General features: G+C 46.6%; 1 protein-coding gene and 1 long non-coding RNA gene across 3 annotated transcripts in view; both read right to left on the bottom strand.

The window, feature by feature from the left end:
* NDST1 (N-deacetylase and N-sulfotransferase 1) overlaps positions 1-13159 on the bottom strand; it is a 36040-nt gene extending 22881 nt beyond the window's left edge. For both annotated transcript variants that reach the window (XM_043984928.1, XM_043984930.1), the window contains exons 1-4: positions 12624-13159; positions 7088-7570; positions 6061-6148; positions 2147-2301 (exon numbers count right to left, since the gene is read on the bottom strand). In XM_043984928.1, coding sequence (XP_043840863.1) covers positions 2147-2301; positions 6061-6148; positions 7088-7570; positions 12624-13136 — 1239 coding nt within the window. In that variant the 5' untranslated portion in view covers positions 13137-13159. The remainder of the gene's footprint in view (positions 1-2146; positions 2302-6060; positions 6149-7087; positions 7571-12623) is intronic.
* Positions 13160-13191: 32 nt separating this feature from the next.
* LOC122741443 overlaps positions 13192-24711 on the bottom strand; it is a 28167-nt gene continuing 16647 nt past the window's right edge. Inside the window, exons 2-3 of the long non-coding RNA XR_006354840.1 lie at positions 21824-22012; positions 13192-13525 (exon numbers count right to left, since the gene is read on the bottom strand). This is a non-coding gene — a long non-coding RNA (uncharacterized LOC122741443). The remainder of the gene's footprint in view (positions 13526-21823; positions 22013-24711) is intronic.

Raw genomic sequence — 24711 nt, 5'->3', positions numbered from 1 at the left:
CAAGGGAGGGCAATGAGCATAAGTCATTGGGAATGTCTCTCTCTGAAGACCTCAGTTTCCCCCTCTATTGAGGAGTTGACTGAGACTTTTTTTTTGGCAGGGCAATGAGGGTTAAGTGACTTGCCCAGGGTCACACAGCTAGTGTCAAGTGTCTGAGGCTGGATTTGAACTCAGGTCCTCCTGAATCCAAGGCCAGTGCTTTATCCACTGCCCCCGACTGAGACTTTTAATAGTTACATACCAAGCACACTGAAAGTGACAGGTTTCTACCCCAAGGAGACAGAAGATAAAAATAAGTTCATAGGTCTAGAGCTAGAAGGAACCTCAAAAGCCAACTAAGTCCTTTCCTCTCTATTTTACAAATAAGGAAACTGAGGTACAGGAAAGATAAGTGCCCTGCCCAAGGCCACACAGGCAGCCAACACTAGAAGCAGGCTCTGAACCCAGGTCCTCTGTTTCTAGAAGCAAAGGGCTTTCCAGTGTACATCTCTTCCTCTCCTATGGAACATTTCTGACTTGAAGAAAAGTTTTTCTTGGGTCTCAGGAAACTGGTTTAACTTAAGATCTGAAGCAGACACAGCTTCCTGGGTCAAATCCCATGTCCTACCTCACATCTGGATTGAGCTCAGCTCTTAATCTCAAGTCTCTCCTTATACCAAGCCTCAAGTTCCCTTCCACATCTGTTCCTTCAATCACTTCCTCCCACAAGATTCCAGATCAAATTTCTGATTTTGCTCTCCCAAGTTCTTTGACTGGCTATAATTCCTTATGTCTAGTCTACCTCCCTCTCTCCCCAGGATGAAGTCCTGTCTCTGTGTGTTTGGCCTGCACACAGAACGGACCCCTGTCAGAGACATCCCATCCAGAAAGCTATCTTTGATATTCTACCCATCTTCCGACCCATCAGTACCTTTTCCTGACCCACCTGACTCTATTATGATGCCATTTAAAAGATTCTATGCGTCCCATCAGTGGTGACTGGCTGAATACCAAAGCTCTCTCTTATTTTTATATTTATAGTATCTCACACACACACACACACACACACACACACACACACACACAGCTTAGCAGGAACCAATTCTGGGGTCCACTGTCCATACCCCTGCCCTAAGCTGTGAAGGGGCCCCTACTGGAGATCTACTGCTATTCTTATTCTCTCCAGCTCAGAGCCTGCTTATGCTGGAGTGCTCTAGGTCTGGCTCTGAGCTAGAGTTTCTAGGGAACCCCATTCCTGGAGTTCTAAGCCACCATTGTCTCTCCTCCTTGTCCAACACTAATCTCAAATAGCTTCCAAAGGAGACTGAAAAGGTTTCTGGCTGCAGCATTTAGCATCAGTGCAAACCCAGGGGATTACTTTAAATTGGTCATCTGACACTGGAAGCAGGGTGAGAACAGAGGAGTCTGTTTCAATGGACGGCTAATGAGGCTGAAGAGCAAGGGGCCTAAGCAGAGGAGGGGGAGGGATGGCACAATTACCAATCCTCTGCCACCTCTGCCCAGGCTCCGCTGGGTTCAACACTGCCCTTCCTCAAGGCTCTCAGTCCTAGGCAGGGAAGAGATGCATGTGCATCTCTGGACATACAAGGTGACTCAGATCCTGCCACTGGGAGGTGTGGGGCAGACACGCAACATGAAAAATTGGAGTGCCTCCTCCCCCAGGCCACTCCTCCCTCTCTAGTTACACATGACCCTTTAGTAGAGAAAAGGAATAATGAAACTTTTTTAGATATTTTGCATATAAACAGCTATAACTGCATATTTAATTTGTTTGAATAATCTACTTAACACAGAAACAAACTTATTTTCTCACCCCTTCACGAAAAGAAAAAGATCAAATGTTGCCCCTTTTCCAAGCCCCACATCTCCCAGGAAGTACCCTTGATCCCACACTCCTATCTATTGAGCCATCTATTCATTCATTTTAATATCTGGTCACATACTGATTTGGACTCATCTCTCACTGTGAAATGAGTGTGAATCTTCCCTCTTCTGCTAAACTATGAGCAGGGGCCACATCTCTTTCCCTTGTCTCATCCGGCAAGGCTGAGCATGCGCCCTGGGTAAGGTATCGAGGAGTAGTGGGGTGAGGGCAGGGGGAGGGGGATCAGGATGCACCCCAACCCAGAGAAGGGGTCTTACTCACGACAGCGAACTTCTTGTTGAGGGCCATCTGCTCAGCCAGGACAGACTGGTTGTGGAAAAGGTGGGGCTGCATGTGACTCCACATGTGTGGGAACCACCAGAATTCCTTCACATAGGACAAGAGCAGGTCGTCACCGTCATCCTCAGCATCTGTACCTGGTGATGTCAGGTCAGGTCAGATCAGGTCATACCCTAGTCAGACTGGCCATTGGGGGAGTATGCGAGACCAACAAAAGCTTAGCAAAGTCGGCCTTAAGATCACGGACTGAGGTAGGATGGGAAGAAAGGGACAGAGCTGCAAAACCCCAGAAATAAGGAAAAAGGCTAAATAATATATAGCATGGTGCTATTTTTTAAATGAAGATAAATTCATTATTTTTTTAAAAAAAGAACAATCATAGCTTTAGAGCTGAGGATTACCCCAGAGACTCAAATCTGGCCATAGATACTTCCTAGCCGAGTAACCCCCTGGGCAAGTAAATCACTTCAACTACGTTTGCCTCAATTTCCTCATCTGTAAAATGGGGGTAATAACAGTATCTACCTCCCAGGGTTGTCGTGAGGATTAAATGAGAGAATATTTGGAGAGTGATTACCAGCACAGTGCCTGGCAAGAAGTCACATAATCTATAAATGTTAGTTGTTGTTGTTGTTGTAGTTGTTACTGCTACTACTACTACTACTACAACTACAATATTAGGGAACTGCTCAAGGTCACACAGGTAGCAGGTATCAGAGGTGGGATTTAAATGCAGGTCCTCTGACTCCAAAGCAAATATTCTTTCCACTCTACCATGCTGCCTCCTATGTCACTGCTATTAAAGATAATCTGAATAACAGTGTTTATGGAACAGAACTATTTTTAATTATCCATGCTAATTCAAAGGGTAGGGAGGAGCTGGAAACAATCCCAAACCAAAGATAACCCCCCAATCAGCCATATTTGGTTTGGGAATATGATCTAAAATTTCTTCCCCCTGACACATTTACCTTTCTCATTAGGTTCTAACTGCCCTTGAGATTTCAAATAGGATTGTCTGCCTTCCCTGCCTCTCCCCAACATGCACACATATAAACACCCCAACAGAGAGCAGGGGACCAGGAAAAACTCCTGACACCTGCTGGAAAAGCAGGGACCCAGTATGGGCCAGGGTGCTTAGGAGGGCTGATGCCAAACTAAGAGCACCAGCAAATACAGGCCTAGCTGAGGCACAAAACAGTCACCTCTGATCAGTGCACACAGAGAGACAATAGTCACACCGAATGTGAACCATGAACCCCTACTTCCTGAGATTCAAAATAGATGAAGAGGGGCAGCTAGGTGGCACAGTAGATAGAGCACTGGCCTTGGGTTCAGGAGGACCTGAGTTCAAATCCAGCCTCAGACACTTGGCACTTATAAGCTATGTGACCTTGGGCAAGTCACTTAACCCCAACTGCCTCAAAAAAAAAAAAAGAGGTAAAGAACAACACTTTTCACCACCACCTGATTATGACAGAGACTACGAGAGTGACATATGCCCCAAGGGAAGTGTGTTTGCTTTAAGGAACAAAAGAACTGGCATATTCCCAAGGGGCGTGTTATGAAGTCAACTGAGTACTGGGTGGGGTTGAGGGGGAGCACTGTACTTAACACTTGCTAGCAGCCTGACCCTGGGCAAGTCACTTAACCCTCATTGCCCCACAAAAACAAACAAACAAAAAATTTTAAATAATAAATTTTTTTTTAAAAAAGGATACTCCTTAAAAAAATGAACGTTAAAAATTGTTTTTAAAGTAATTGGGAAAAAATAAAATATGAACACCACCACCCCAAAATAAAGAGAATATTCCTACACTGGAGAGAAGCCTTGATTAAAATGATGAAGGGTCACTCTCTATCCTACTGACTCTGAGTCTATGACTCTTGAGATTCTGTAATTGTATAATGATCTATTCCCCCTCCTATGTCTCCCTCCATCCCTTCAGAAAACCCAACCTCTTCTTCCTCTCCCTCATGTCCAAGATAATCAATCTCTCCCTCACAGCTCAGGAGGTTGTTTGTGGCTGGCCCTCACAACTGATGCCTGCACCAACATCTTCCTGTCATTTCAAGGTCACCCTTCTCCCTGTCCCTTTCTATATAATCTGCTGCCACTAAATCTTTCCTAGCATGCATCAGTATCATATCCTGGAATATGCCCCTACACCTACCTTCCCCAATAAGGTGAGTCCAGCCACCTCTCAGTGGTCTATTCTATGCATTTACAACTCCCTTCTAACATCTAAGCAGGTCCCAAACTGCCAAAGGAGATCAGCAAACTGGGCACTGATGAGGTCAAGGATGTGCCATCAGAACACGTCTAGATATACTCAAACGTCAGTGATAACTTCATTATCTATATCTCTCGCCCACTCTCTTTCAGCCATGTAATCTATAATCAGTCTTAAAAAGCCAATTCCTACTCAAATACCTACTTTTGCAGGACCCAGTTCTATGATTTAATTAGTTTGGGAAATTATCCTTACCAACACAGAGTAGCAGGTGTTTTATAACTTATAGTCAAGAGTTCGCAGGGGGACTAAGAGGTCAAGTGACTTGTCCTGGGTCTCAAAAATGGTAATTACCAGAGGCTGGAGTTAAACACAGATCTGCCTGACTCTTTTTCTTTCCCAATTTTATTTTCTTTTTAACATTTTTGGAATCTTTTATTTTTTCCCAAATATGTGTAAAAATAAATTTTTTACTTCATTTTTAAAAATTTTGAGTTCTAAATTATCTCCCTCCCTCTCCTCTTATATTATTACTTATTATTTTGAATTACTCTTTATTATGGGGGGGAGAATACAATGGGAAATCTAGGTATTATAAAAAGCTATCAACACAAATCTGTTTGTTTTTTTTTTTAAAGGGAGATTTAAAGTGACCTAAGAAGAAGTTCTTCCTAACATGCACACACGCCCACTGGCAAGCAGTTAACAAGACCAGTGTTTCCTCAATCTAAGCAAACACAGTAATTACCATCCAAAGACATCCACAGAAGGGAGACAACAACCTAGGGAGAGCCAAGCCACAAAACTGTACCTTTCTGCTGCCCACGTGGCTTGCTGTGCAAAATCCTGAATGAACAGATCTTTGGAAAGGAAAATCAGGTGCTGTTTGCCACCCCCGCCCCCCCCAGCCTCAATAACTGTGAGTGATCCAGCCGAGCTTCGACCAAGACTCTTGCATGCCAGGAGCATAAAGAGTTTTTCTATGTAGAACCCTGCAACAGGAGCTTACAATGCTAGAGCTGAGAGGGGCACCTCAGAAACCACTGATTTTAACACCTTCATTTTAGAAATGGGGAAACTGAGGTCTAGGGAAGGGAAATGACTTGTACCAGGTCACACAGTAAGTTAGGGAGAGTCAGGACTAGAATCTACTTGAGTCAAGTGCTCCTGCTCCTCCATCTCAGATTTCCCCCCTGAAGAGAATCCACAGGGAGCCTCAATCGCTACCATGATTCCAGACCCATTCTACGAGGCTGTGCCATCCACACTGGGCCCTGCTCAATAGGAATGGGGGTAATTAGAAGCCCAAGACTTCCAGGGCTCACAAAATGCAGATTCAGCACGTGGAGCATGAGTTCAACTCCAGAGGATAGCAGAAAGCACTGAAATGAGCAAACTTCAGGCCGGTAAAGGGGGTATCCCCCTGAGTTTTTGTATGGGGTAGTCTCAGTCATTGCCACAAATCAGGGACTCATATCTGCCTCCCTAGAACCCCTAGACATCTGCCTATCACACTCAGTTGACATTAGTCAGGGGGATGTAAAGTAGTGGATGTCTATAAAACTATCACCCCTACTTCCAAACACTCAGGGACAGTAGGCTAAAGGTACACAGGAGGAAGGCTCTCCTGGGCCAGGTCATGGTTCTAGGACACTTACTTACCTGTGTGGAAGAATTTCCCTGAGTACCCCAGGTTGAAGGTGAAGTTTGGGATGTGTGTGCGCAGTTCATTCTGAGTGTCAAAAAGGGCCTAGGAACCAGAGGAGAAGGAAAGGGTAAGAGAGCCACTCCTGCCCCCTTACCCAGCTGCTCACTGGGTTCACTCCCACCACCCCCTCTTGGTTACAACTCTGTCTTCCTGGGGGCAGCTAGGTAGCGCAATGGAGAAAGCACTGGCCCTGGATTCAGGAGGACCCGAGTTAAAATCTGGCCTTAGACACTTAACACTTACTAGCTATGTGACCCTGGGCAAGTCACTTAACCCTCATTGCCCCACCAAAAAACAACAACAAACAAAAAAAAACCCTCTATCTTCCTGCTGTCCTTTCCACAGCCCTGAGAGTTCACTCAAGCTCAGACTCCGGACTCTATTACTCCTTTCATTTTCCAAAGGTGGGAATAATGAGCACCCCAAAAGGGAATGGACTTGCATAGCAAGTCCCTAACAGAAGCTCCTAACCTAGACTCAATGAGTGGCATCTGCAAGAAGATTCACAACTCCCATTCTTCACAAGAGGGAAGGGGCTTCAGGAATGGCAGGAAGGAATAAGGTAAGACAGCTGGTGAGACACTACCTAACAACGTGATGGGGATGTTGTGGCATTTCACTGAATCATAGAATTTCAAGACCCCTTAGAGATTCTCTAGTACAAACCCGACTCCTCCCTGCTATCCATTTTTGCATTGGAGTAAACCGGAGGCCCCCAGAAGAGAAGTAATTTGTCTCAGGTCACATAACAAGTTTGTACCAGATCCAATACTAGAACCCAGGCCTCCTGATTCCAAATCCAATGTTCTTTCCATTACACAACACACGGATAGGGTCCCTCCAGGTTCCCTCTAGCCCTTCGGACCTAAGTGCACAGACAATGCCTTGGCCTGGGCCATTCAATAACAGGTCTCCCAGGAGTCCTCCCTCACAGGCTAATGCAGTGGCTCCCGGTTCAGAAGACAAGGCCCCCATCCCTACCTTCACATCCTCCACCTTCATCCTGGTGCCCTCCTTGCCCACAAAAATGTCATCAATGTCCACCAGGATATAGCGGTCCAGGGGCAATGAAAGGCGCTTGCCAGTGAGGAAAGCGACAGCATCCACAAAGACCAGCTTATGCAGCCAAAAATTGAGGTTGTTGCCGAAAAGCACCCGCTGGATGCCGTCATGCAGCCCCAAGTCTTGTACCACCGTGGTGTGCAAGGCTGCACCGACACTCAGGTGGGGGATGGACTCGGCAGATTTGGTCTTGGCCAGCAGCACCGGCTCATAGGTGGAGTGGTTGGACTGGAAGACGGTCCAGTCGTCCCCAGGCAGGAGGCCCTTCTCCACCTCGCTGGGCCGGGTCACATACAACAGTGGGGACTTCGGGTTGATGCTGCAATCCTTCAGGCCCAGGTTTGAATGGAGGAAGAGAGGGAAGCCCTTGAGCTGAGCGCTCAGCAGACTGTTCTCATTGGCCTATTGGGAAGGAGAGAAGAGTAAGGGACACGGGAGAAACGATAGTGACTGGCTCATTTACACATAACCAAAGCCCAAGAGAAGTTTGGCCAAACCCCCCGAAAGATGAACACCCGCACCTTCTGAGAGCGGTCAAGTTCTCGAGGTCTGTAAAGAGTTTTCCTCAGAGAAACCTTCTAGGTTAGCCAGCTAATAAATGTCAGAACCAGGGTGTCCTGACTGCAGGTTCAATGCCTTCTGCACCACACCCCACAAGGCCTCCACAGACCATCAACAAGCACTTATGGTCCTCTGTGCCAGACACAGTGCTCAGAGCTCCCTGCCCTCGAGGGGCTTACATTCCAAGGGGAGACGACGTGGGAACAACTAGGTCCATACAAGACGTATACAGAGTAGATTAAAAGACATCTCAGAGGGGAAGGCACGAGCAGGTGGGAAGAGCAGCAGGGACCTCCTATGGAAGCCAGAGAAGCTGAGAGGCAGGGGTGAGGAGGGAGGGCATTCCAGGCAAAGGAGGGCGTCATTTCTGGCAGGCCCCTAGAACAGAGTGCCCCGAGCGACCACCTGGTTTGCCAGGGTCTTGGAACGGCCTTATGAAGGCTGGAATTGACACGGCAGCCGATGATTACATGGGCTCCTGCTACCTTAGTGATCCTCACTACGACCCTGTGAGATAGCCCACTACCCCCACTTTACAAAGGAGCAAACCAAGGCTCCGAGTTAGAGACTGACCTGCCTGCCTTTCCAGGAGCAAGGGGCCTGTAGTGAGGCCGAGGCCCCTCCCTCCTGGGCCAGGGCTCTTTACAGCACAGCCTTCTGATAGGCTTACACCCCTCACCACAAAAGAGAGCATGGACCAATAAATAAATAAATAAAAATAAGGGGGCAGCTAGATGGCATAGTGGTAAAGCACTGACCCTGGATTCAGGAGTACCTGAGTTCAAATCCGGCCTCAGACACTTGACACTTACTAGCTGTGTGACCCTGGGCAAGTCACTTAACCCCAATTGCCTCACCAAAATAAATAAATAAACAAACAGACAAATTAATTAATTAATTAATTAAAAAGAGAGCGTGGAGAGCAGGAAGATTGAGAGGCTATGCCCACCTTGAAGAACCAGCGATTCCACAGGCTTAGACACAATTACACAGCTAAGCATTTTTTAAATATATTCTCAACATTTGCTTCTAAGAACTCCCTATATGGGACACACACAAGCTCCCAAGTGTGTGCCATCACCCCATCCTATGGGCCAGGTGCTTCTGTACTGGCAATGAACCCTACAGCCAGGCCCAGATAAATGAAACTCCTCTAAAACATCTCAACCAGGAGTCTCTAACTTAACACTCAAGGTCACTGTTGAGTGAACCCACAACCTCTCAAGACAACTCCTGCTTTAAAAACTTCTGTGACCACAGAGGTAAACTCCAAACCATTCAGCCTCTAAGGCCTTCAAGAATCTTGTTCCAAGTCATCTTTCCAATCTCATCTCCTCCTATTACTCAAAATATATCCCCTGCCCAGCCACACCAGACCCATCTACTCACTGATCCAAGCACACCTCATCCCCTTGCTCATGTCTACGTCTGCACTGTTGCCCATGCTATTCCCAATGGCTAGAGTGCCCGGCCCCTTTTCTTCCCTTTATTCCAAACCTCAAGTTTGAGCCTATTTCCTCCTCCGTGACTATTCCACAATAACCTCTTCCCTCTCTAACTTTGTATACAGCACTTACTCTCTATACCACTCTTTACACTTCTCACATGCTGCCTGACTTTGTTAGGTGTTTGGATGTCCTGTCCCTCCCAATTTGATCGCTGCCTCCTGAGATGAGGGGGATCATATTTTATTTTTTGGAAGCCTACACTATTTAGAGCCAGAAGGGAGGTAACATATTATAACAAAAAGAGGCTCAGATAGGATGCCAGAAGACCTGGCTTTTGGACTTGGTTTTGTCACTTGACAGGCTAAGAGACCTTAGGCAAGTATTGTTCTCCCTGGAGTCCAAGTTTCCTGACCTGTAAAATGTGAGGGTGAGAGAAGATCATCTCTGAAAGTCCCTCTATGACCTACAAACCTTCACACTGCCCATAGAAGCTCAAACTTGAGAATTACAGGCACTGGATTCCTTTGGGAACTTACTCTCCTGGTCCTTCCACTAGATTAAAGAGCAGCCGGGGGCAGCTAGGTGGCACAGTGGATTAAGCATGAGCCCTGGATTCAGGAGGACCTGAGTTCAAATTCGACCTTGGACACTTGGCACTTACTAGCTGTGTGACCCTGGGCAAGTCACTTAACCCTCATTGCCCCACCAAAAAAAAAAAAAAAGAGCCTAAAGCTCCCAAGGGTGGTTAGCTCCAGCTTTGCTCCACAGCCTGTTTTGACATATGGTGACCAACAGAGACAACACACTCGAGCAAAACGACACAGCCTGCACCCCTGACCTGCAGCTTAAGAAATAGGGGCTCTGAGAGGCAGCTAGGTGGCACAGTGGATAAAGCTCCGGCCCTGGATTCAGGAGGACCTGAGTTCAAATCCAGCCTCAGACACGACATTTACTGGCTGTGTGATGACCCTGGGCAAGTCACAACCCCAATTGCCTCACCAAAAAAAAAAAAAAAAGAAAGAAAGAAAGAAAAGAAAAAAAGAAATAGGGGCTCTGACTCTCCCAGATGACTAAGTCATTTGCGTTTTACCAACCTAAGCCAACCTTCCTGATCTTCCAGTCTCTAGGCCCATTAGGGCTCCCCGAGGAAACTGAAGTGGCCTGAGCCTTGACCCCTGCCAGAAAGGTGGTAGGTATCATGCTATGCTGGAAAAAATCACTGGCTTAGGACTGGGTTCAAAACCTAACTCTTGACGACCTGTGTGACCCTGGTAGGTAGGTCATCTGCCCTTGAAGGGCTTCAGTTTCCTAATCAGGAAAATGAAGGAGTTGTGGGGGGAGGGAGGGGCCAGTAAGGTAGGAAGATAGTTTCCAAAATCTCTTTCAGTTCTAGAGGAAATGATAAGGGAGCTGGGGAACTCTCCTGGTCATGGGGAAACCTGAGTTTCTGCTTTCCCCGACCCCAGGAACTCTGAGGATTTGCATTTTGCTGACTGGTTCGCTTCCGGGTTACTTGTTTTGCTCTCTCTCACCTTCAGGGTACAGTATCAACTCCACTCCCATATACTGAGGGCAGTCTCTGATTAAACTAATCAGAGAGGATAGCTCAGAGTCCATGGGGGACAAAAGTCAGACAACACTGATAGCTGAACTTCACTACATTTTACTGCTCTAAATTATTAGATCGCCAATATCTCTGACAAGTTGTCATCCAGCCTCTGCTCAAACATTTTCACTGACAGCACTCACTTCTCTCTCCCTCTTTCTACTCTCCCCACCCCATAGCATGTTACCCAGTCTTTCCTTCTTTCAAACTAGGGCTTTAGTATTCTCTGATGTGTTACATAGCTGGGACCATTTTGTCCCCCCAATAGTATCTACCTTCCTACTCCCTTGAGATTGCCACATTTCTCTGTCGACCTTGCCCTGTCCTCCTGCACATCTGCTCACTGGTGTTTCCTTAGATAGTGTCCAAAAACAGTTCATGTCGGGTTTGTTTGGTTTTTTCCCTCCACTGACCGATCCTCCATACCCAGAATGCTTTGTCCTTATTTCTACATCCTGGCTTCCCTAGCTTCAATCACACCTTCTACAGGAAACCTTTCCTGAGCCCCCTTAATTCTAGCACCTTCCCTCTGTGGATCGTCTCCCATTTATCCTGTACCTAGCTGCCCGTTGTCTAGCCTATTAGACTGTGAGGTCCTTGAGAGTACTGACATATAAATATACTTAGCACAATGCTTGACACATAGTAGGCACCTAATAGATGTTTACTGACTGGCTACATTAAGATCTTTAGGATACCCTGTATACGTGTTCTCTCTCCTCCCGTCCTGCTGACCCACTAACAGAATCACTAGGATCCAAGCTCAAGGAGGGACAACAAACTCTCTTTGCATACAATAATAGCAATAATTACAAATATTTACAAAGCACTTTAAAGCTTGTAAAGCACTTTGAATATTTTATCTCATTTGCTAACCCAGACAAGAGATCTGATTTCCAACAGCTGCTACTTGCCCAGCAAAAATCTCTTTCCCTAGTGGTCCCTTTGCCCCTCTTGGTCCTTTCCTCCTTATTCCCTCAACAAAACTCTAGACTAATACTCATGTTCTAAGGGAAAGAACACTGGATAAAGCACTGGCCTTGGATTCAGGAGGACCTGAGTTCAAATCCAGCCTCAGACACTTGACACTTGCTAGCTGTGTGACCCTGGGCAAGTCACTTAACCCCCATTGCCCCACAAAAAAATTTTTTTTTAATTAAAAAAACAAAAACAAAACCACAGAACCAGGATTCACCTGGGCAACCATGAGAAAGTCACTTGACCTTACTGAGCCTCAGTTCATTTTAAGACGGACAGGTGATGCCCTCTCTAAAGGTCTAAACAAACCAACACAACTTTGTTTGTTAAGAGAGCTCTAGGTGCTCAAGCCAATTCCTATGAAGTTGATACTCTAAACCCCAATCCTAGAATTTGCTGACTAAATCACTTGCTGATAGACATTAGAGGCATCCAGAAGTAAATCCTATGATCCTAAGTGGGGCTTAGGCTCCAGAGGTTAGGTCACTGTGGCTTCCTACTTAATGCCCCATCATTTGTATCCAAAGATAGCACTCTGACTCCACCCTAAATGGGGCACACGATTTGAACCGTATCTCTAGCAGATGGCACTCAGTACCTCTTGTAACTCATTGCAGGTATCTATGAGACAGCTGGCTAAGGCAAATAGCCTCCCCCTCCCCTAAGCCTTCTGGCAAGGGCCAGGACTGGGATAAAGAGTTGAGACTGGCTAGAGAACAGAAAAATGCTGGCCACTGGGGCACCGCGCTCTAGGCACCCAAGACACCAGCACTAACCAACCACACACCCCTTTCTAGCCCAAGCACTTCCCTTCCATTCCCTTCCCTCCCAGGGCTGTCCCTTCTTCTCCAAACCCAGGTACCTTGAAGAAGCCAATGATGCCAACACCATATTCCACACAGTACTTGTCCAGCAGCTCCCGATTCCAGGCATCCAGGTTGACATACTTGAGGATGTTCTCATAGATGATTAGCGCAAAGCGACCCCGATCTTTGTCTGTGAGAGTAGGCATGTCCCCCTTCCCAGGGGCAATCTCTGTCCGGTACTTGAATCGGCTGGACTCGAGAATAGCTACGATCTCCTGGCCCAGCTGGGAGTATAGGCTCTCCACAAACACCAACACGAGGGGATCAGTTCGTGAGGATGAGGACACCTTAAGGGTCTTGAGGGGGAGTAGGCGTGATGGAGTGATTTGGGGCTCCTCATTACAGTCAGGCCCAGTGACCTCACCTGAGGGCTCCAGGTTCCTCTTCCAGCCATACAGGTAATAGGCAGAGACAAAAACGCTGAGCAGGCAGAAGGCGAACAGCAGGAGCAGCACGGCCTGAGGGGACGCCTGCCTGCAAAGCCTCCTTAGGCGCAGGGGGATGGTCATCCTGGCTCCTCAATGTTGCTTAGCAACCACTTCCCCCACCCACCCACCCCCCAACTCTTTTCACAGGAAGAAAAACAAGGATTCAATCCAAAGCAATAAATTAAAAATAATTAATAACAGAAGCTGTTTGTGCACAGGGATGAGTAGGGACTGAGGGTGTCTTTTCTTCCCACCAGGGGGGGTGGTCCATGGACTGGGCTGTTCTCCTTCCTCCTTGCCCTGTTTATGTCACCATGGCAAATCTGCTCCTAGTCCCGGGGCAGAGCAGAATTGGCCCAGGGGCGTCAGTGCCTCCTGGGGAAACTGGGGTAGGGGTCCGGGGACACCCTGATGCAGGGAAGGGCTTTCATGCTGTCCAGGTGGGCCTGCTGGGGATGTGGAGGCCAGCTCTGGGAGGGGAGAAAGTCATCAAATTAGTTAGCTGTAACAGAGGCAGCAAAGGAGCAGGCAGGCACAGGTCAGGGCCTTTCACAGTTTCTAAAGCAAAGCACTAAAGAAGCAATATAAATGTTATCACCCCCATTTTATAGATGGGAAAACAGGCTCAAAGGAAGAAGTGAGTTGCCCACAATCATATGGATGGATAGCAGGTGGAAAAAACATGACTGGAACCATGGAATTCACACTCTAAGTCCAATGAGTAGGGGAAAATTCCTTGGGGGGGTTGCTGACATCTAATACCGCTCTTCTAGCACCCCCATCCCTCCTAGGATACATGCCTGCATCAACACCAAAAGGTTACAGTTTGGCAAAGGGAACCCTAAGGCACGTGCCACCTTGTAAGGCATAAGGGAGGAGACAGATGGAGAGATGGTTAAAGGATTTGGAAGTATCCATGCGGTTTTGTTGCTGTTGTCTAGTCTTTTCCAATTCTTTGTGACCCCATTTGGGGTTTTCTGGGCAAAGATACTAGAGTGGTTTGCCGTTTCCTTCTCCAGCTCATTTTATAGGTGAGGAAACTGAGGCAAACAGAGTCAAACAATTTGCCTGGGGCCACACAGCTAGTAAGTGACTGAGGCCACATTTGAACTCAGGAAGATGAGTCTTTCTGACCCCAGGTGTGGTGCTGTATCCACTTCACCACCTGGCTGCCCTATCCATGAGGCACAGAAGCAAAATACTACCTTCCCTTTGTCCCCTCCATGCCTCATGCTCAGGGCTTCCCCTATTAAGGGAACTGAGCCCCAGTGACATTTAATTTAATGAATAAATGAAAGCACTCTCCCCACTTGGCTGGATAAGTTCAGTTCCAGGGACCCAGCCTAATCACACAGCAGCCCTGCTGAGGAGCTGCCTCTCCCTTCCCAAGCCTAAACTTCACAGCACAACAGTCCCCAAGAGCACAGTCTAGTCATGCCATCGGCACTTCCCCTCATTAGGGGAAGGGATGAGAAAATGACAGACTCTGGGGCCTGGGACTGACATGCAGACCTACTCAGAGGCCAGGTCTTTTGGCAGGGGACTTAATGATTCGGGTTAGAGTAACGGTAATGTCCCACCTCACAGCTCAATCTCCAAAAAGGTCCTGCCCTCCCCAGAGGTTAGTTGGTTGGTTTGTCTTGTTTTGTTTTGTTTAAGTGGGAAGACTATGTCTCACTTCTAAATGGCTAATGGTATCACTTTGGTCCAACTTTGGCCCCCACCAGAGACCAAATTCCCTTAAAGGACTGAATCTTTCTGGGGCTTAATCATCCTTGCTTCCAACGTTTAGGAGACTATAAAAAGATTGTGTTATATGGTGTGAGGCATGAGAGGGAACCTCCCAATCCCTTCCAGGTTATTCCCAACCCCAGAGAATGGGAGTGGGGTTCATGATGTTCAAAGCTGGGAAAGATCAAAATAGATAAACCCCTTAATAGAGAAGGAAACTGCTAGCCAGAGAGGTCAAATATTTGTCCCAGGTCACACAAGTAGAAGAGCCAGTATTCAGAAGGCGGACTACCTGAAACTCCTACGTCACACTGCCTCTCCTGCATTATGCAATGAAGAAGTTGGAAGGATCATCTAGCTTCCCACCAACCTTCTTCTCTACAGGTAGAGGCAGAGCATCTGCCATTTCACTTGGCAGATACCAAAGGGAAAATCGTAACTGCTATTCACATTTCTACAATGCTTTAAGCATTATGAAGTGCATTCCCCACAACAATCAATTAACAAACATTAAGTGCTCACTGTGGAAGCTAGGTGGTACAGTAGATAGCACTGTCCTGGACTGGGTGGTGGAGTCTGAGTTCAAATCCTGTCTCAGACAATTTCTAGCCATGTGACCCTGGACAAGTCACTTCACCTGTGTTTGCAGCAATTTCCTAAACTGTAAAATGGGGATAAAAATAGCACACATCCCCACACCCCTCCTTTTGGGGATTGAATGAGATAATAAAGGCAACGATGGATACCTTGAAGTACTATATACATACTGCGAAATCAAAGACACAAGTGAAACAAGTCTAAGGGTGACTATCCCTAATATTGGGGGGGGGGACGGGGAAAGGAGTTTAAGTGAGTTTTATTTGGCTCATATACTTGTTTGTCAGAGCCAGGATTCAAAGCCAAGTCTCTCTACACCAAGTCTGGCATTCTTTCTATTTCCTGTAAGTTGGGGGCAAGGAGGCAGTGGGGAAGCTAAAACCTTTACTCTTCCTGCATGCTCTGAGAGGCTAGTTTCCAGGTTTCCAGCACTCAACAGGTAGTTATTTCTCTGGCTGAATATTCCCAATATGTAACTGGCCACTAGAAGTCCAGGCCGGTCACAAGCTTTGAACACAGTCTGCCAGCCAGCTGGGGTTGGCAGCCATCAGGGCTAGTTAAGATGTCTTCCCCACAGCACCAGATCTCTGCTGCTCCTTTACCCAGCTTGTCCACTGAAGCTCAATTCAACTGGTGAGTCGTGTTCCTTTTCCTCCTGGGAATTTATCCCCAAAACCCTGGTTTATCCATTTCAGTCGCTGCAAAAGGGAGCTGTGGAAGCCTTTCCAAGAGCTGTGCTGGGAAGGACTGTAGATAAGGAGGTATCGGCCCTCTGCACAGTGCCTGACACATAGTAGGTGCTCAATAAATGCTTATCGATTGACTAATTAGTAGCAGAGATGAGACTAGAATCCAGGCCTCCAGATTTCCAATTCATATCTTTCCACTGACACTACATAGTCTCACAACCCTTTCCCAGCAAAGAAGATTAATGTCATCCACCTTCTCAGAATAAAACTGATTGGTTACTTTTCCTGCCTAATCCTGTCAGTCCTATCCAGGTTAATTGCATGTGGGAGGGAGGGGCAGGGCTGCCAATGATATAGAAGATGCCAGGTTTTCCCTTACTCATCAGGAGGGAGGATAAGGGAAAAACATTTTAGTAAAGCCAAGCTTGGAACTGGTGGAAGGTAGGGGAACACAGTTGTTTTGTAAACAAAACCTTGACCACCCAGGAAGGCAGGATTCTTTCCAGCCCCAACCTCCCTCCCCCTCACACAGACAAATCCCACACTAAATGGCTTGCTCCCAATAGAGGACTGGGCAGGGTGCCCGCCTTGTACATACCCACCTACTAAAGGCACTGTGGTATAAGGGGCTAAATCACTCATTTGAAAGTCAGGGCCTTTTAACCCCACTAGTGACACTTGCCTCCTTGAGACAGCTGGGATTATAAGGGCTACAACCTTAAGTGCCTCAGTCTACTTCCAAAGGTAGTCTCAGAACTGAGCTGTATAAGGCAGAAAGACTATAGCTATCCTCAAGCCTGGAGGGCATTTCAAGACCCCTCTCAGTGTGAAACAACAACCACAACAATTACCAGTCCCAGGCAAAGCAGGAAGAGGACAAAATGAGAAACTAGCCTTCAGTATAGTGAGCCTGACTGCTCTGCTCTCTGCCCCTAGACCCTAATCTACCTGACAAGGTGCTGGCAATAATGAATGAGATGCTCCTGTGTCCATGGAGATACCATGGCAACCCTGAAAATTCGGAAAGTAGCCCAGTAACCAGGGCAGTAAGAATACCTCTCCTCCCTAGGCCAAAAAAAAAAAAAAAAAAAAAACCCAACCAAAAACCCATACAACCAAATTTGGCCCCATCCCTACCCCTCCCTGCATTGTACTCAGAAACCCTTTGGTTTGGGAGTGAGGAGGAGAGGGAAGGCAAAAGTGATGAGGTTAAAGGATCTGGGACAAGTTTTATTAACCTGAAACTTTTCCAAATGAAAAGGTGGGTCCTCCACCATCACCTGTACCAGGCAGGGCCAAATGGGACTAGGGCAATGAACACTCCCCAAACACACCCACCCTCCTTCCCTCCCTCTCCCCACCCCTCTCTCACACACACACCAGCAACGCCATAGATAGGAGGTCCCTCTGTACCCAGGCCTTGACCAAGTCAGGGAAGGCTCAGGGCAAGGAAAAGGGAGGGAAATGAGGCAAACATTTCCTGGAAGCTGAAATAACTCCTCCTAAGCTAGACTCCAAAGGAGAGCAGAAGAACACTCAAGCTAAGAGGGATCTGTCAGACAGTGAAGGGAGGGGCCAGGCCCTGAGTCCTCCCTCAGTAGGAAGGCCTTCGAAGTTGGGAGCACTACTCATCGTTCCTCCTCCCCACCCACAATCCTCATTTTTCTCATCCCATCTGGAAAAGGAGGGGGTTTTAACTAGATAATCTCTAATTTTTTTCCAGCCTGAAATCCTATGACCTGTCACTGACACAGACTCAGAAGACCCACACAAAGCACCATATGTATCTCCCTGGTCCACTGACCATTTCTATCCTCCTAGGAAAACCAGGAAGAAAACAACCCAAATAGAGGGAACCTCCCTCCACTTGCGGGCATGGGGCCCATTTCCTAGGGCACCAAGGGAAAAGGTGGCCAAAATGGGCATCACAGAAGCTCGATCAGCTACAAACTGAGAAATGACATCCAGAGTTTTAGTGTCAATGCCTGGAGATGCAAAGCAAGGAGATGGCCACTGGTGCAGAGAGATCATGCATTAAGTTGTTTTTTTTGTTTTTTTGTTTTTTGGTGAGGCAATTGGGGTTAAGTGACTTGCCCAGGGTCACACAGCTAGTAAATGTTAAGTGTCTGAGGCCGGATGTGAACTCAGGTCCTCCTGAATCCAGGGCCAGTGCTCTATCCACTGCACCACCTAGCTGCCCCTACACATTAAGCTTTAATGATCACCACAGCCGGCAGCATAAAGGAGAAAGAGACGCACACACACCCCCACCTCCCATTCCAGTCTCAGCCCACCTCGGTCCTATGGACACTGCTGCCTCACACAGCCGCATCATCCTACCTACGCAGAACTAGAATCACACAGCATTAGACCTTAAAAATTATTCAGTCAGGGGCAGCTAGGTGGTACACAGTGGATAGAGCACCAGCCCTGGAGTCAGGAGGACCTGAGTTCAAATCCGGCCTCAGATACTTAACACTTACTAGCTGTGTGACCCTGGGCAAGTCACTTAACCCCAATTGCCTCACTAAAAAAAAAAAAAAATTATTCAGTCAACTTCAAGACTCCCACAGATCCTCTACTGCTAGGGGGATTATCATCTCCAAGTGTAGACTACAGCCCATTTAGGTCCTCCTTTCTCTGCCTCTTGTCCATACCCTCCTGTAAATCTTCCACAAAGAGAAGCCATCAAATGCAGAGACGAGCTTTTCCTGGTTGTTCTTTTAATAAGCTGCAGATGTAGCTCTGCTGTTGTCATTCCTTGCTTTCATTACATGACCGGTTCACCCACTTTGGGGGTTATAAACATCCTTAATAACATATGCAACCAACTTGCTTATGCTGAAAGAGCACCATAGGGAGATCTCACCATGACTGACACGACCTACGTGACCTTGGCCAGTCACTTAACTACCACAAGCCTCAGTTTCCTCAATTATAAAATGGACTAGAAGGCCTCTGAAGCTCCTTCCTGCTCTGGCTCCCATAATCCTTGGCATCTCCTGAGGTTCACAGAGAAGTGGCTTTGCCCGGAGTCTATGTCCCAGAGCCTGTTTCACATTCAGAATGAATTGTGAACATACAAACTTCACCTTCAGTCTGTAATGCTAAGAAATTCATCCACACTAGAGCTAGAACTATGCCCCCTATTGCTTCACTTGTGGGGACAGGATGGGAAGGGGGAGTTGAGGAGGAAGAGGAATAAAACTCACCCCCAGCCCTACAAGCACTTTACATCTCCTACAATAACTTCTGCTAAATGTGACAAGGGGTTCTCCAGGACCAGTGCTGTTATTTCCCCAGAGCCAAAGACCCAGACACAAACTCAAAGAATGTTCGGCTGAAATCTGTCATGTTTTGGTGCTTTCTGCTGCCACTTCAAACTGAGCCTGCCCTGTGCCTCTGCGAGCTCTGAGAGTCTGCAAACACTCCCCGCTCCTCTCCTCCCCTCCCCCTGCAACTGCAGTACATACACTCTAATTCTTATCTGACCCCATCTTAGAAAAGATCTGGGATCTTGGTGAAGATTAGGTCTCCCTGTGGACTCTGCTCATCGATGAACCCCATGCAACAGAAGTACACAGAAGACCTGAATTCTGAGACTGAATGTTACTGTATGGCCTTAGGAAAGTCACTCTTTCCCCAGTCCCAAGCCTCAGTTTCCCCATCTATAAAACAAGAGGGTTGTACTCAATCTAAAATCCCTTTCAAGTTCTAACATTGTAAAATTCAATCCTTATACTAAAAATGCAAAATGAAACATACATTTTTGGTTGTGGCCAATATGGAAATTTGTTTTGGTTGACTGTGCATGTTTGTTACAAGGCTTTTGTAATTCTGGGGCAACTAACTGGTGCAATGAATAGAGTACAAGCCCACAGTCAGGAAGACTTGAGTTCAAATCCAGCCTCAATAGAGCACTGGCCCTGGAGTCAGGAGTACCTGAGTTCAAATCCAGCCTCAGACACTTAACACTTACTAGCTGTGTGACCCTGGGCAAGTCACTTAACCCCAATTGCCTTACTAAAAAACAAAAACAAAAACAAATCCAGCCTCAGATACTTAATAGCAGTGTAGAGGTTATTTAATTTAGTTTGTTTCAATTTCCTCATCTGTAAAATGGAGATAATAATAGCACCTACCTCCCAGGGTGGTTGTGAGGATCAAACAAAGTATTACTTAGCACAGTAAGCTTACTGTACACAGTAAGTGCTATATAAATGCTAGCTATTATCATTATTTTTCCCCAGTGGCAAAAGGTGGGAAAGAGAAAAAAATGCTTGGTAAATGAAAAGAGATTCAAGCCTGTAAGTCAATTAATGATAAAGCCAGCAAAAAGATTCATACACACTCTCAGAGTTGAAGGGGATAAGGGAACACACAGTTAGTTGGTATCAGAGCCAAGATTTGAACTCAGATTCCCTCATTCCAGGTCAAGGTCTCCTTTCATCTCTCTGTCTCAGCAACATCCCCAAAGAGTATCCAAACAGCTTTTAGGGTTAAAGCCCTCAAATGACAAGAACCTCACTACTTCCTAAGGCAGTTCATGCCACATATTGGCAGCTCTAATAATTTTTTCCCTACACTGAGCTGAAATGTACCCCTGAATTTCTACCCATTACACCTTAAGTTCTGATTTAAGGGACCAAAGGAAACAAATCTCGTCCTTCTTCCATCCAAAATACTGTCAAATGCTTGAAGACATTCTTTCTAGTCTTCCCTTTCCTTCTCTCATTCCTTCTGTAATCCAATCATTCTACAGCCATTCGATTTCTTTGTACATGTCCTTCCTCACTTGTGGCTCCTAGAACTCAGTTCTGACCAAGGAGGAGCACAGCGAGGCGAAGCCTTTTCTGGTTATGGACATTAGACAACTACGAATACAGCCCAAAGGCTTGCAAGCTTTTTTGGCTATTCAAGTTACACTGTTGACTCACACTGAGCTTGCAGAACATGAAAACCCACAATTCTTCATCACAAGAGCTGCTCCCTAGACACCTATTCCCCAATCTTACAGTAAGCAGGCAAGCGTAGGACTTTATATTTGTCCCCAACACATTTCATCAAATAAGAGGAATACAATCTAATCATATATAATAAGATTTGGCCCCTTGCTTTAGCCAAGATTGTTTTATATCCCAATTCTCTTATCCAATGTTATTAGCGATCCTCTTACAGCACAGCGCTGTTTACGGATATTGTGTCACTGTGCTTTCCTGGAAGACACTGATAGAGGTAAGGCCAGACCTCTGTTTGTAGGTCACTAAAGACCTTCCACTAGCTTGACCTTATTCCATTAATCACAATTCTTTGCATCTGGTTATCTTCAACAAGTTCTCAGTCTCCCTAATGGTTATAAACATCTGTCCACATCTCTTCATTCTGGCTTAGAAGGATATCGGGAGAGCTTTCATCAAACGCCTCGTTAAAGTCAAATATAGTATGTTGACAGTATAATATGACCATGGGCAAGTCATGGGTGGGGATTAGGGATGGACCTTTATGGTCTCCCAAGTCATTGAGATGGTGGGCTGGAGCCTAGGACAGCTGTGATAGCTCTTATAGGACAATGAGAATGAAACAGAAAAGGACTCTTTGTCCTCTGCTGTGAGGGAAAGCAGGTGCTGCCCCTTCCCCCACCCCCTTCCTCCCCACCCTCACCCGCAAGCACCCTAAGGCTAGTGGGATAAAATACTGGAAAATGAAGATAATTGAGGGGATGCTCCACCTACCATGCATTGCTCCTCATACCTGAACAAGTGTCTTGGAATTTCATTAAGATGCTTAAAGAGGTGCTGGGAAGATAAAAGCCACTGGTCAGCTCATCCTTCCTCCCAGGCTAGGAGCAGGACTCTCTATGCCTCAGTTCCATTCCTCAGAATTGCACCTGTTGCCTTTACCTTCTGTTCAGGTTTTACCTTCGGCCTCAGCAAGTGACTCCTGCAAATTGGTGAAGCAGAACAAATCGAGGAGAAACCTTAGTTATCATATAGTCTATCACCTTTTATGGAGAAGACCAAGGATCAATGTTAGTGAAGTGACTAACTCTAAATCACACAGGATTCCATAGCAGAGCTGGGACTAGAACCCAGCACAGGGGCTGATTTGTTAAGTCCTTGGGCTTCCAGGAGAGAGAATAGGGCCCCTTATAAATCAGGGGAACTTCCAGGGAAGGAAAGGCTGGGAGACAGTCACGTGTTAGCAAAACAGGCTTCTTGCCTGCTGCTTGGTGTGTGTTGTGGGGGGAGCTTTTTCCAGAGGGATTGATAAACATCTTTGTCCCTCACACAGGCTGCAGATACTTTTGCATTGTTCCAACAAAAACCAGCAGGACAAGGAAGGGTCTGTTAAACCATGAGATTAAACAAATCGAGTAGCAGAATAGCCAGGGTCCAATTTCCATCACCAAGGCCAGCTAACAAGTTATCTAAGGCAACTGCCAAAGAGGCTTAGAGGCAGAGTTGGGGGAGTCTCTATTTGCCTGAGACAGAATGAAACAGAAAAATCTTCTTCCAGTTACTGCCAGGTCGGGATCAGCTGGTTACATAACCCAGGCTTCAGTGACAAAGCTATTTGCAAAGCAGTACCAGGAAGGGCCTGTGCTCAGGCCCTCAAAAATCATGTGGCTCCCTTCCCTATCACATCCTCCCTTGTCCCCAAGATTCACCAAAAACCAGCAGAGAAGTACAAGGCTCTCTAAGGCAGTAGCTTAGAACACAGACTATCCAAACTCAAAGGACAACCAGAGAGTGCCAGATATCAGGGCATAGATGGGATCACAGAGAACATCTAGTCCAACCTCCTTATTGAACAGGAAAGAAAACTGAGGCTCAGAGGAAGAAACTGGCTTGTTTGCAATCACAGGGCAATTTAACAGCAGAGTAAACACTCAAACCCAGGTCTCCTGCTGCCCAGAGTAGGTCTATCACTCTTTACATTAATCCTGATGTTTCTTCCTCCTCAAGTGTGATAGCAAGCCCAGGCTTGCTCCCCAAAACTGGTATGGAAATTCAGAAATATCCAATGGCCTCCAATTCCCAGGGGAATTTGAGAAGGGGGGGTGGGGCAGGGAAAAGACAATCAGAAGACAGCTGGGAGACTTTGGGACTTTACAGAAAGTATAAAGGTGAGGCAGCTCTCTGGGTCTAAAGTCAGGAAGACCCCCTTCTTCCTGAGTTAAAATCTGGCCTCAGACACTTAACTAGCCCTGTGGCCCTGGGCAAGTCACTTAACCCTTTTTGCCTCAGTTTCCTCATCTGTAAGATGAGCTGGAGAAAGAAATGGCAAACCACTCCAGTGTCTCTCCCAAGAAAAGAAAAACAATTGAACAAGAACAAAGGTGGAGAAAAAAAAAGGGAGGCAGGAATTCTGCTGGGTTTCATGGGCTATGTCTCATTTGTGCACACCGATTTATGATTTGGTATCATTTATTTTCTTCAGATTCTTCTAAACTGGGAGTGGGGGAGGGCAGAGACACCTAGAGAATAATGGAATTCATGACAGACAATAGCTCTGTTGCTCCCGCTCTCCATGTCCACTGGATATGACTCAGAGTTCCCAGCTGCCCTGGAAATGACACGCAATGTATCTGAAGCCACAGCATTTGGGGTCAGGAAGGCAAAGAACTGCCACAAGGACAAGTAAAAAGACTTCTGGCCCTCCCCCATCATGAATGGAACACATGAGGTTTTTTTTAATCACTGGAACCAACCTCACATCATAAGAGGTGGGTCCACTGCCAACCCTATGTGGGGGTCAGAGTGGCTAGAAGTTTCCATCTTGTGGCATCTCTCACCTGTCCCCTTTTTTCTATTCCTACTGCCTCTCCCCTTAATGAAGGTCCAATCACCTACACTATCACAACTGGTCTCTAGGCTTCACCCCCCTACCCCTTTCCAAACTATACTGCCCAAGTGTCAGATGAATCTTACTAATCTAGAGCTTTGATCATGTAGTTCCCCACTCAAAACCCTTCAATGACTCTATGGCTTACCTTTTTTTTTTTTTTTTGCAGGGCAATGAAGGTTAAGTGACTTGGCCAGGGTCACACAGCTAGTAAATGTCAAGAGTTTGAGACCAGATTTGAACTCAGGTCCTCCTGAATCCAGGGCCAGTGCTTTATCCACTGCGCCACCTAGCTGCCCGACTACGGCTTACTGAATCATGTCTGAACTCCTCTGCATAGCATTCAAGCCCTCTGTGGCATCTATCCAGCCTTATCTCATGATATTCCAAAACACCTACTCTGCCCTAGCCAAAGAGGACTACCACTGGCTTCCATAAACGTCTGTCATTTGCTTCACACAAGCCCCTCAACCTGGAGTGCTTTCTACCCCTAACTCTACCCATTCTTCACCAGCTCAAATGCCACCTCCTCTCCAGAAAGCCTTCGGAGACCCTTACAGTCAGAGACAATCTTCCAATCTTACAAACAATTTTGTAATTCTGAGACATTTATCCTGTTGTTTAGCACTGGAGTTATTTAAGTTCATAGAACTTCCCCTACAAGGTATAAAAGCCCATGAGAGCAGGGACTGCCTCCTTTTTTTCAATCACTGTGGGGCACCTGGGAAGTTCAGATTCTGCCTCAGACACTTAATACTTACATGCCTTGGGCAAAACACTGAATCTCTCTGGGC

This window comes from Dromiciops gliroides, chromosome 2, assembly GCF_019393635.1.
Source record: "Dromiciops gliroides isolate mDroGli1 chromosome 2, mDroGli1.pri, whole genome shotgun sequence".
Taxonomy (NCBI): Eukaryota; Metazoa; Chordata; class Mammalia; order Microbiotheria; family Microbiotheriidae; genus Dromiciops; species Dromiciops gliroides.
The sequence above is the reverse complement of the archived record's forward strand: the minus strand, read 5'-3'. Positions and strand labels throughout refer to the sequence as shown.